At 39.5% G+C, this 13,237-nt stretch overlaps 1 protein-coding gene across 14 annotated transcripts in view; it reads right to left on the bottom strand.

The window, feature by feature from the left end:
* TRIM2 (tripartite motif containing 2) overlaps positions 1–13,237 on the bottom strand; it is a 143,123-nt gene that overhangs the window by 18,400 nt on the left and 111,486 nt on the right. For all 14 annotated transcript variants that reach the window (XM_066386639.1, XM_066386647.1, XM_066386678.1 and 11 more), the window contains 2 exons: positions 5,872–5,975; positions 5,461–5,628 (listed from right to left, as the gene is read on the bottom strand). In XM_066386639.1, coding sequence (XP_066242736.1) covers positions 5,461–5,628; positions 5,872–5,975 — 272 coding nt within the window. The remainder of the gene's footprint in view (positions 1–5,460; positions 5,629–5,871; positions 5,976–13,237) is intronic.

Here is a 13,237-nt window from a genome sequence, read left to right as displayed (position 1 = left end):
TTATTCTTTTGAGTTCGTTCTCAATTGTTTCATTGTTGGCATAAAGAAAGGCTATTGACTTCTGTATGTTAATTTTGTATCCTGTGACCTTACTGTATTGGCTTATTGTTTCTAGTAGTCTTTTTGTGGATTCTTTGGGGTTTTCGATGTATAGGATCATATCATCTGCAAAAAGTGATACCTTTACTTCTTCTTTTCCAATATGGATGCCTTTTATTTCTTTGTCTTGTCTGATTGCTCTGGCTAGAACCTCTAGTACATCATATGCATTTTATATTCTTATTCATCTTTGAGTAGACTACAGTGTGTGCGTAGATGCCTGTTAGCCACAAGAGCCATGTCGTAAGCCTTTACTTTTATAACTCCATTTTCTAGAGCTCTTATGCAGTTCTTTAGTCGTTTCCCCAGTTATTTTCTAATTCTACAAACACTGATCGAGCACCGGCTCTGTGGTACTTGGGAGACAAAGACGAATAAGACACAGCTCCTACCCTCAAAGATGCCTCAGAGACAAACATGTCTGCCATGCCCTTTTTAAAGTGTGTGGTAGTGAGTGTTCAATTTGGTAGATTTGGGAGCAAATAGGCCATCTCAGAAGGCATGTGGAACGAGCTGATGAGACAGGTCACCATAGACAGGAAAGAGAAAGAGTACCCAAGGCAAGGGAATGGCCAGAAAGAATGCCCAGTAAATGAGAGGACAGCAAGAAGCACAGTTGCCCCGGCACCAAGGCTTAAAATGTCAGAGCAAAGTAGATCTCTGTGCATTCTTACGAAAGATCTGTCAGATTGCAAAGCAATGTGTAGAACAGTAAGTATAATCTGAGCCCACTTGTGTTAAATGTGTTTATAGATATATACATACTCTTGGAAGAGAAAGGGAAAAAATAAATAGTATTTATATCTTGGAAAGAGATGCTAGTAATGGTAAAAGAAAGTCTTAACTTTTCATGTTATACCTGTCTGTAGGCTAATTTGAAAAATCTATTTGCAAACATCACTTTACAAATTAAAGTTTTTAACTCCAGACAAGTTACATTCTCAAAGTTTCTGTTTTAGTCTTCTAATTTTCTATCTCTATATTAGTGCTGTCTGATAGAAATATATTATGTGAGTCACACATGCAACTTAGAAGTCTTCTAATAGCCAGATAGAAAAAAGAAAAAGGGAAAATTAAATTATACGTTTCATTTCACCCAATATATACCAAAAGTAATCATTTCCACATGTAATCAATATAGAAATTGGGGGTTAAGTCTTTCAATCCAGGATCTATTTTACACTCACAGCACATCTCAAGTCTGACCAACCCCATTCCAAGAACTCACTATTCACATGTGGCTCGTGGCTACCACATTGGACAATGCAACTCTACACTTCTAAGATCTCATTTATCAATTTTCAACTCTATTTATGAAATTCTCACATCTGTATCTTTACTCATGGCCTATTTTACAAGTTTCACCTTAAAATCAACCAACGTCAAGCCAAATTTATCTTCTTCATTTCTACCATGGAAAAAAAAAAAAAAAAAAAGAACACTCAGGCCCTGGCCGGTTGCTCAGTGGTAGAGCGTCAGCCTGGCGTGCGGGAGTTCCGGGTTCGATTTCTGGCCAGGGCACACAGAAGAAGCGCCCATCTGCTTCTCCACCCCTCTCCCTTTCCTTCCTCTCTGTCTCTCTCTTCCCCTCCTGCAGCCAAAGCTCCATTGGAGCAGAGCTGGCCTGGGCACTGAGAATGGCTCCATGGCCTCTTTCTCAGGTGCTAGAATGGCTCTGGTCACAACAGAGCATTGCCCCCTGGTGGGTGCGCCGGGTGGATCCCAGTCGGGTGCATGCGGGAGTCTGTCTGACTGCCTCCGCATTTCCAACTTCAGAAAAATACTAAATAAATAAATAAATAGAACACTCAAATTAGCACCTCCCAGTTTCCTAAATCCTTTTATGAAGCCATAGTTTATCCAATTCACCAGGATCAAAATTTCAGAGCAAAATTCATTCATTCTTTCATCAGTTTGAACTTCAGTTTTCTTATTTGTAAAATGGCAACTATGCTATTTACTACCTGGGTCTTGCATATTCTGAAGGAAAAAAAATGTCAACCACAGGGTATGACACACAGATAATCTCTTTCTACTTCATCCCACTCAGCTGATACCATACTTGACCCACAAGATTATCTTCTTTCCCAACAGAGACATGAAGGTATGTGCAAAAAAGAGTATGAAGAGAAGCATGGTGACTTCCCATTAGTGGGGCTTCAGACTTTGTGTAATCTTTTATTCTTGAAAGTTTATAAATGATGAAGATTTATTTGGTCTCTTTAGAACAAAGACACATATTTACTTAGAAAGGAAACAATGGCATTCTGGCAAGGGAATCTCTTGTATAAATTTAAGTCTGATTCTACAATCTAGTCCAAAGATCAAAGAGGCTACAATATAATAGCTTATAAAGAAACTGTGTACTTTCTTTCATGTCTGAATAGAAGATATGTCAGCAGGGATCAAAAGAGAGAAGACTCTGATTATTAAAACAAGAATTTTGTTAGTACCTAACATTATGAACACTAGTTGTTACTCTGAATGATTCAGCCATATAATAATACCAAGTGGATGATAATTATGTAGCTTAAAAACAGAAAACAAGGGATTACCGCCATTCTATCATGTAGTAAGAACAAGTATATGGGGGTCTAAAAGAAAAAACTTAAATGTTGAATCAAAACCTCTTTTCCTTCCACTTCCCTTCAATCCTAGTTTAGCTGCATTAGCTTCTACCAAGTAAAATAAGAATTCTAGCCTTTGACCTGACAGTGTATCTCCCACCATAAACAGAATAGTAAGCAAAGATATTTTAAATCCTGGCTCTGAAACAGTCAAAGGAAAGAATTTAACTCAACAAATAGGTCATTAAATTGAAGAAAGAAGAGACGAGATATTTTAGAATATGGTGGCCAGGATCTTCATTTCCACCCTTAAAAAAATAAAAGAAAACCCCAAATAGCACCTCCTGATTTCCTGATTTCTATGACAGGGGCCTCTGTATCTATTCTGGAGTTGCAAAGGGTTCCTGGATGGGGTGGATGATATAAGTAAGGGGGGAAGATGGAAAGGAAAAAAGAAGCAGAGGGGAATGAGTTTTAGGGCTAAGAAGTTATTGAGTAAAAGAAGGAAAAGGAGATAGGCTGTTATATCCTTAGAACTATTAGGAGTAAATACAAAGAATTCACATTTGTGGTAAAAGTGTGTCCCTGTGAGCAACTGTTTGATTTTGTTGAATCCCATCAAAGAAGAAAATATGTATCTCTTAGTATACAGTCATGGACATCACACTTGGATAAACTCCCCTAACAGTACTAAATGCTTTCACCTGCTATCCTTCTACCCTTTGGGTTTTAATCAACATCTATTGCAAACAAAAAATTGGTTAGGGGTGGTATGTTGAAGCTATACCATGTCTATTCCTCCAATCCTCTAGGGGGCATAAGAGTTCTTCAGTGTTTATTCTAATTATTATCAATAGTATTCTAACCATGTGCATCCAATTCTTCCAGGAATTATTACATATAGGGTATTGAACCACTTAATGAAAAATGCTTAATTTAGGAAACCCTTCTATCTTCTGTTTCAATATGTTTTAATATAGGTACAAAATATTTCAATGTAATAGATGTAAAACTCCTGTTTCAGTACCTATTTTAGCATTTGTTTCTGAATTTAAAAAGACAGGTTATGGTTTTGCTAGAGTATGAAATAAGAACTATGGGTTGTCTCCAAACTAGATAAGATATTTTCAAGAGATCACTGAATAGTTTTTATTCTATTGAGGCTAAAGCTGTCATATTTGGGTATGGTGTACTACAAATACAATTATGAAAACACAAAAGAAAGGGGAGGAAGTCAGAAAGTCAGATTCAGAAAAACAAGAAAACTTTCTGTGTCCATGGCCATCATATGAAGTTATTACATTACTAAGTGGTGCAAAAGACTCAAATGCAATTGAAGAATTATGTATAATATAGCAGAATTAAAAACAATTGCTTTTAATTTTCCTAGGCTGAAAAGATGCTGACCCACACAAAACAGAGACTCCGATCTAAAAATTAGTCATTATGTAAGCAACTTATTTAATAAAAGAAATGCTATGACTATAGTGATCTAGCAACTGTCAAAAGGAAAATGTAAGTTCTTCAAATGGAGACAAATGGGTGAACTTCACGTGGTCTTCAGGATTCCAGAACAGATTATGAAGAGCATCATCATCTCTGAACATTTAGACAAAGAAGGGAGGACCATTAAAAGCTAGCATGTGGTCAGGAAGCCCAAATCAGAGCTAACTGAACAGACTTACTTTTGGACGTGGTTACTAAATGCATTGGAAAAGAACATTTCTTTGATGCCTATTTCATAGATGGCATATATAAAATCCAGAAATAAAATCTCATTGAATCCTTACCCAAATCCCAAACCCAAAATTGAAATATGAAGGTCGAGGAAGTTATATAATTAGCCAAAGGCCAAACAGTGAATAAGCTACAGAGCTGGGATTCCACTGGGTTTTGATTTGTCTGAGTTCAAGTTCATGTGTCAACTGAAAAAGAAGCCTCTAGAAGGCTGGAAGGGGGGATATAGGAGGCATAGTGCATATGACTTTCAAAACCACCTTTGACAAAGTATCTCACAATCTTGTGAACAGTGTAGAAAATGGGCTGCATGATAATATTCTGTGATGATACCTTAAAGAGAGATTTCTGTTATCACCAGAGAGCTCTTTACTCTCGGGTGACTTGCTGAAGAAACAGAAGTGAAGCTGAGAGTGACAGCAAACATGTCAAATGATGGGATCCCTCCAAGTGTAGCTCAGTTTGCATTTTCTCTGTGAAGCCAGCCACCATTGTCTTTTCTTTCCAATTCTTACGTTCTATACTTTAACGCTATACTGTACTTTTAGATTGTACTAAACAATGTATGACTGAATAAAGGCTGGCATGAATTGTTTTCTGTCATTTCTTGTATATTAGTCTTATTTTCTCAAGGAGCTTGTAGGGACCGTGTCTTACAATTCTGTTTCACCCATATACCTATCACAGATCTGAGAAAGCAGAAGGCACTTCATAAATGACAACCTGTAGGTTAGTTTGGAAAATAAAAATCAACTCTTAACTCTTTTCTAAAGGTGGTAGTTTTTCGCTGAACTGAAGTGAATCTGACGGTATCACTGACTAGGTAACCTAATTGCTTTATAAAATGAAGCCATGTTTAGGATACATAGGAGTAGAATCATGATAATATCATGTCCCTCTCACTTCATAAAACTTAGATGTAACACAGTCAAGATGTCTTTGTAGATGAAGAACTGTCGAATATTTTACTGGACTCAAAAAAGAAAAAGACAGTTTCATTTTGAATTTCCCATTCCTTCTCTCAACTGTTTAGTGGTTAATCAGTAGTGAAGCTTACCTTAAACTTCCCATCTGAAGAGAAAATGCTAACCCATTTATTATCATAATCTGCAATAATTATGTCCCCACTGGGATGCACAGCTACCCCTGTGGGCCGCTGCAGCTGCCCAGGAGAGCGTCCTCGTATGCCAAAACGACTTTTGAACTGGCCATCGTTGGAAAATATCTGTAAAACAAATTACATTCATTGGAATGAAGACTTGCACAGAAATGACAAAGGAAGACACAGACCAGAAACTTTGTCATCTGTCTCACAGGTCGGAACTTACAAGTTCTATTTCTACAGGAAAGTCTATGCGTACATTGTAAACTTTCCTTGTACCACATACTTCGAGTCTTAATAGAAAAATACACAACTATCCCTATTTTATCACCATCATGGTTAAAGGTATACAATTAGGGGCCATACCTGCACACACTGGTTGTTGCTATCTGCAATTAATATCTTCCCACTTGTGGCTGCAGCTACCCCCTGAAGATTTGTAAATTCTCCTTTATTTCTTCCTTTGGTACCTGAAAATAAATTAGAAAAAGACAGGCATTAAGCGATAGAGAATTAGATTTGTCAGTTTCAGCAAAAGACTTATTCAGGCTTCCATCAGTAACCTGAGAATGTGTTGTTTTAAAATTACACTTTAAAAGAGAGAGAGAAAAAAGAGAACTCCCTCCCCATAACCTAATCCACCGTCTACTAAATCTCCCTTCCAGACCAATCAAATCTTCGCAAAGTCACTTTTATAGGCAAATGCCAACTTTCTCTTATTGTCTTGTAACTGTATATTAACATGATTAAAATTGATCTAGAGTCCGCAAAGACACCATAATAAAAAACTAACATGATAATTGAGGATATGCAATAGGACAGAGTCTTATTTTAGAGTTCTGCCAAAACCCCATCCTCTCTCACTCAGCAGCTCTTAGCAGAAACCCAGGCATTTGAATTTCAGTGCATGTAACAAACAAGGCCACAGATGTTATTAGACTAGCAAGCTGATTTCCATAGACTGAATTTACCTCTGCAACATTTTCACAGACTCAGTATCTCATAGAGTGTATATTCAATATTCAATAGACTGTATGCAAACGTAGGAGACATCCTGACCGAGCAATTTCTGGATTAAATAAATAAAAAGAGCAAAAGAAAGTAAATTAATGCAAGTTAATCTCATCTTTTTTTTTTTTAATGAGAGAAATGAGGCAGGAGAGAAAAACAGCAACAGCCTCTACAGGTTAACAGATTTCTTTGTTTCAGAAGAAGTGTTTATAACTTATTTAAATAGGACCATGTAATTTATAAAGGATGGAAAGAGAATAAACTTTGCTCAGAAATAACTGGAGGGGAGATTTTTCATAGTGACAAAAAGCTGTCTCGGTTTTATAATTTCATTTATATTCAAAAGAGCAATTTGATATTTTGTTTTTAGACCTCAGTGCAGCGCCTCAGGGGAGAGAGGACAAGGATGCTGAGAGTGGCCTACCTTAAACACGTGCTTAAATTAAGCATTATTCTTAAATTTATTGATTGATTTTAGTGAGAGAAGAAGGGGGAGAGAGGAGTGAGAGAGCAGAGCGAGAGAGACAGGAATATCCATCTATTCCTGTACGTGCCCTGACCTGGGATTGAACCGGCAACCTCTATGCTTCAGGACAATGCTCTAACCAACTGAGCTATCCAGCCAGGGCAGAATATATTCTTTTGAAACCAGATTTTTAGGTTGGGAAGTGAAATGGGTGATGGAACTGAATTCAGAATAAAATCAACAGCAGGACTGCTGGGCAGACCCATGTCAGATCAGCCAGTTTTCACCAGACCCACATGGTCATGGTTTTACTAAAATCCTGGACTCATCATTTCCTTACCACCTCAGCATCTCAAGTATTCTCACTAATATGAAAGAAAAATCTGAGGTCCAGATCCTCAAAAGAACATCTTCCACATTGTGGAGGAAACTGTTTTATTTTGATTTCAAATGTATAAGGAGAGATGGCCTTTTATACTTGGCCCACATAGTATCTCTATAATACGCATGTCTATGCCATCGGCTACCACTCTTTAAAAATGGGGTGTTGATATGTGTGGTGGGGACAGGGTACGGGATGCTCAGCCCTTGAAGGCAGCATGTGCCAGCATGGTACTCATCGTTGGTCATTCCTTTGATTGTTGAAAAACAGCTGGTTGATGGATACAACAAAACTAAAGGGCTAGGAAAAGAAACAGTTCTTCTAAAAATGCTCAATTGATGAATACTTTTTAAAAGGTAGCTGGGCAAGGCCAGGATCTCTCAAGAATAAAAACTTACCAAAAACTTTGATTAAAAAAAGCATGCAAGTTAGAAAGGTGAAGAACTGAGGCTCAGGTACAGAAACATAACAAAAAAGTGAGTCCAATGACTGAACTGAAATATAAACAAAAGAAGTGACCCTATGAAGACAGCCCAGGCTGGTCGAGATTCCTGCTTAGGTAACACTGGAAGTGCAGTGTGGCTTAGAGGGCAAACAAGCCAGGGTAAGAAATACTGAAAGTGGGGAGGGGAGTAAGAACAGAGTAGATGATGAACGCTGGTTTGCTTGTCCTCCTGGTCCAGGGAGGGACCAAAACCTGCCCGCTGCCCTCTTTCATTTCACCTTTTGTCCCTCCTCCTAAGGACAAAGCCTGTTCCCTAAGAGTAGGCTCTGCAGGCAGCAGCAGTTAGTGTTTGAAAGAAAGGCAAAAATGGGGAGGATGGGGCTTTATCAGAAGTTAAAGGGTGACTTAGTCAAAGAGATCGAATTTTTCTTTTTCTTTTCTTTTTTTTTTGGTGAGAGGAGGGGAGGCAGAGACAGATTCCTGCATACACCCCGACTGGGATCCACCTGGAAAACTCAGTAGGGGGCGATGCTCTGTCCATCTGGGGCCCTTGCTCCATTGCAACCTGAGCCATTTTTTTTAGCACCTGAGGTCATGGAGTCAGCCTCAGTGCCCGAGGCGAACTCACTGGAGCCAACTAAGCCCTGGCTGTGGGAGGATAAGAGAAAGAGAAAGAGAAAGAGAGAAGAGGTGGAGAAAGCAGAGGGTCGCTTCTCCTGTGTGCCCTGACCAGAAATTAAACCCAAGACTTCCACATACTGGCCAATGCTCTACCACTGAGCCAACCCGCCAGGGCCACTTTTTCTTCGGGAAATATAAAGATGATGTTGAAGGAAGAAAAACACACAAGCAAAAAAACCACCAGCACTTATTTTTCTTTGCAGAAATAAACTTACTTTTGAACGTCAGCAAAAATGAGAAATAATTGTATTTTGGGGTATAATTTTAAAACTTGAGAAGACATTTAGTTGGACTCCACATTGATGCCATTTGAAAGACTGCCCAGTTTGAAATGAATGTGAGATGCTCGGTACGTGCCCATACTGGGTCATGAGAGCAATGGAGCTATGCCGGGAAGACCACACTTGCTGGAAAGAGGTTCTCCAACCTCTGCTGAGCTCCAGGGCCATGTGTGGGCCCAGCTCTTATTCTTGGTCTCATGTTAACTAGAGCTCGATTCGAGTCTGTTACCCCACGTGTACATAAAATCACAGGGTTGGAGGCACATCTGTTAGTCCAAGATAGCTTATACCTTTAAAAAGAGCTAAATGGAACAGGCATTGCCATTTTACTTTTATAATATTTGTTTTAACAAAACTGTTTCCTAAAGCCACCTGGCTCAGTTTACAAAGAGCTGGGGCTGCTATCACTGGTAACATCCACTGATTCTAATGAGCATCTTTTGTCAGAGTTATTATTGATCAGCATTTTTTTTAAAAGTCTATGTGTTTTTTTAAGCACAGCAGGATCACAGCATTACTCCTGAGGGTTAAAATAAACTAGCAACATGGGCCAAGAAGTACTATTTTTTCTAGCAGTTAAACTGGGAAAATCTTGATGTTGAGCAATATCACAGAACTACAGCATATTATCATTATACTGAAATACCCACAGTCCAAGTGTTGATAAAGTGTCTTGAGACCAAAATAAAATAAATAGAAATTCCAGAAGTTAGAAATAATGTGGGATCATGCTTCACTCTTCAAGGTTTTTAGTAAATTCCTTTTAGTCTATAGAAGAGTCCCCCCAAAGTATTCTAAATATAATAATGAAAATGTGTCCTTTCATAACGAATATAAATATAACACACAACACATAGAGTATTTACAAAGTACTGCTACTTTGATATAAAAGATTTCATTTGATGATTACATTTGGCTAGTAGAGCAAGTAACACAAGTTTTAAAAGTCATCATAAACAGTTTGGCAACAATTCCATAAGATAATTAAACTTGTTTTTCCCAGGTGTTAAACTAGCCTACAAAGCACAAAATGAAATTTTAAACCAAATAGCTTCTCATCTGTGCTTCTCCTGGTCACTTCCACCCATGTCTCCAGGAAAATTATAGAAGTAAGGTCATAAGGACTGAAATAGGGAATCAACAACTGTAGATCACCCCCGCCCTGGTCAGCTTAATGAAAAAATTAATATTAAGTAAATCTAGATACTCAGAAAGGGATAATGCAAGAGGCTGAAACTGAGCCAAATATAAGATCTAACATAAGAGCTTCGTGTGGGTGCTTAACCAATGTTTGCTGAGTGAATAAGAGCCTGAATGAATAATTAATAACTGAGTAAGTTGCGACCCATATTACATCATGGGAAAATAAAATGTTCCATAATATTTATAGCACTGTCATATACTTTCTCTCATGAACTCCTTATAACAACACCATGGATTAATACGATAAATATGAAATACCAGTCTATTTTATGAATGCAAATTGAAGCTAGGCACATTACAAAGGTAGCAGAGACAGACGGAAGACTAAAACTTGGGTTCTCCTGACCAGGAGATTGATATTTACATACTTTTTTTTTTTTTCCTGATACGCACATGCTTCTTTCTAATTGGACTTAAAAACACCAGGCTTCTGAGGTGAGGATAATTACCCTTTGGGCTCTCATGAATCATGCTTTCTCCATAAAACCCTTCAAAAAATCCCATTCCTTATTATATGATATTTTAACTGTGTAACCGTCTCCTTCACCAAACTGTGAGCTCCGGAAAGGGCAGGGGTAACACCTGTGCTGTTGCACCCTATAACACCACGCTGCATCTCGCTAGTACTCAGAAAATATTAGTGGCATCCTTTCCCACTTGACATACAAGAACAGTTCCCAAGGATGAGCTGCTTAAGGTGGGTGAGGGCAGGGTGCCTATGATGACCTCAGATGCCAAATTAGTAAGATCTCCTTCCTCTGAAATTCTAGGGAGAGAAAGTGGTGGTTTGCAGAGGTGAGGCTGGGGGGGCATAAAATACCCTATCTTCCGGTGAGCCTCTGACTCATGCTAAGTGATTTCACACATCCATATTATATTAAGAGAAAGCACACTGTTCTAAAGCACAAATGACTGGTTCATTCAACACTTCTCATGGACTCACTGAGGTACGGTGTAGGAATTACATCATTTGAAACAATTCAACTGTACTTCTTTCACTCCCTCCCACATCTTCTGGCTTCCCTTTGTTCAGTGTCTTTCTTTAGTAGCTGACAAAACCAGCTCCCGGGCTTCTAGTCAGCAAACTTGACACTACAGGGAAAAACAATCCCCATGTTTCAAGGAATCAACCTCAACAGATGCTCTTCCCCAACTCATTCAGGACTGTTCTGAAATACGACATTAGAGAAACACAATAACTCATTCAATGTGGGCACATCATTAGGTTTTCAGACATGGGAGGTTTCAAATATCTCAAATTTGGAAAAGCACAGAAGTTAAAGGACATTTTAGGTGAGGAGGAATCACTGTGCAATGGAAAAGGCACAGGGCATGGGAGTCGCAGACAGCCTGGGCTCCGACCCCAGCTCTCTGGGCCTCCGTTCTTTCTATGGTAAGGATAATTATACACTGTCCTGGTAGTTTGGCTCTTGAGGGTCAGGGGCTGGGCAGGAGTGCTGGGAGAGGAGCTCTGATTTGTGGCATTTGCCCATTTCAAGACATAAATGCTCCCCTCCTGGCTGACTTCAATCCACAAACATGAAGCCACAGAACACAGATTTGGGAGGTGATCTGAGAACCAGTATAAGCTGACTCTCGCACACCACAAATTATGCTGTAGTGGGTATATGATACTGTGGGGACATTAGGAATTGAAAGTATTTAACACTTACTAAAGATTTTCAGTAGGATGACATACAGAATGGACTGCACAATGCCTGGCTCAGAGAACGCCTGCCTCTATTCCCCATCAATTCCTCCCAGAACCACAACTCCTCCCTTCAATATTACAGTGAGACTCATGACATAGAGTAACTTCTCTATACATGACACTTCCAAATTGATGTCTAGCCCTGACTTCTTTGCTGCACTCCAAACCTATACTGCCAACTGTCTACAGCACACTTCAACCTGGACGACGAAAACTGAAACATACCTCTCTTGACCTTGCCTTGGCCTTTCACACTGGTCCCTCTACCTGGGGTATCATCTGCACTTGTCAACTTGGGAGGAGTCATATTCATCATTCATGTTCCATTTAAATCCATACTCATTTCTATAGTTTTCTCATCTAACTCATGGTATCAGGGTTAGCTGGTCACATATCTGTCCTTGGGGGAGGAGATCTCATTTCTTGCATCTCTATATTCCCATCACCTGGCATAGTACGTGGCAGGCACTAGGTGTTCTAGATATGTTCTCAAATTATATTATTGCATAGTGAGTGCCATGCTTCAGCTAGACTCTGGATAGAACATGAGAAATAGGCCAGAAGGACCTGCTTTCCTTTCTGCCCCTACCTATCTGAGGTGTTTAGCATCTGCTGTACACTGTGTCACCCCTAAAATCCATACATTGAAGTCCTCATAAGGTAACTGTATTTGGAGATAAGGTCTATAAAGAGTTTATTAACTTAAAATGAGGCCATTGGGGTGAGGCCCTAATCCCATATGATTAGTGTCCTCATTATAAGAAGAGGAATAAGCACCAGGGAGGACTGTGCACAGAAGGACAGCCATGTGAACATAAAACAGCAAGGAGGCTGCCGCCTGCAAGCCCGGGAGAGAGACCGCAGAGGAAACCAACCCTGCCGCCACCGCAATCTTGGACTTTCATCCTCCCAAAATGTGAGAAAATACATTTGTGTTGTTTAAGCCACCCGGTCTGTGGTATTTGATGGCAACCCAAGCAAACTAAGACAGCATCTTTACTTCATGAATACATTCAGACACAGTGCTGCTTGCTAGGCAGTATTCTAAGCGCTTTACAAATGTTTAAACATGTTAACACCTTCCCACCAGTGTCAGTGAATCACTATGCCTGCATTTCTCAATGGTTAGGAGGAGAGAGAACAGACCCTCTTACTCCTAGGGTGGGAGCTGGGTATTCAAAGTCAATATATATTATAGTTGGAGGGAAGACACCCTTTTCTCAGATGAAGATCACAGGTGGAGATGTTGATGACTGATAATAACAATAGTAAAATACGAGCTGCCAGGAACTGAGCACTGTATCTACACGGCAAGTGCCAGCCATACTACAAGAATTCTCTCTCTTTCAACCGCACAACAACCTAAGAGTTAGGTATTATTTTGTCCCCTTCCTTTTACAGAGGAGGAAACCAGGTTAAGAAATGGTTAGTTGCCCAGATGGCAAAGAGAAGCAGAGCCAGAATCAGAGCCAGGTCTGAGCCTTTCACCACCCTGGCACACTGCCTGGACATTTAGACTGAGGCTTCTTGACTGTGGGTTGGCGGTTTTGAA

This window comes from Saccopteryx leptura, chromosome 1, assembly GCF_036850995.1.
Source record: "Saccopteryx leptura isolate mSacLep1 chromosome 1, mSacLep1_pri_phased_curated, whole genome shotgun sequence".
NCBI lineage: Eukaryota > Metazoa > Chordata > Mammalia > Chiroptera > Emballonuridae > Saccopteryx > Saccopteryx leptura.
This window is presented reverse-complemented; position numbering and strand designations above follow the sequence as displayed.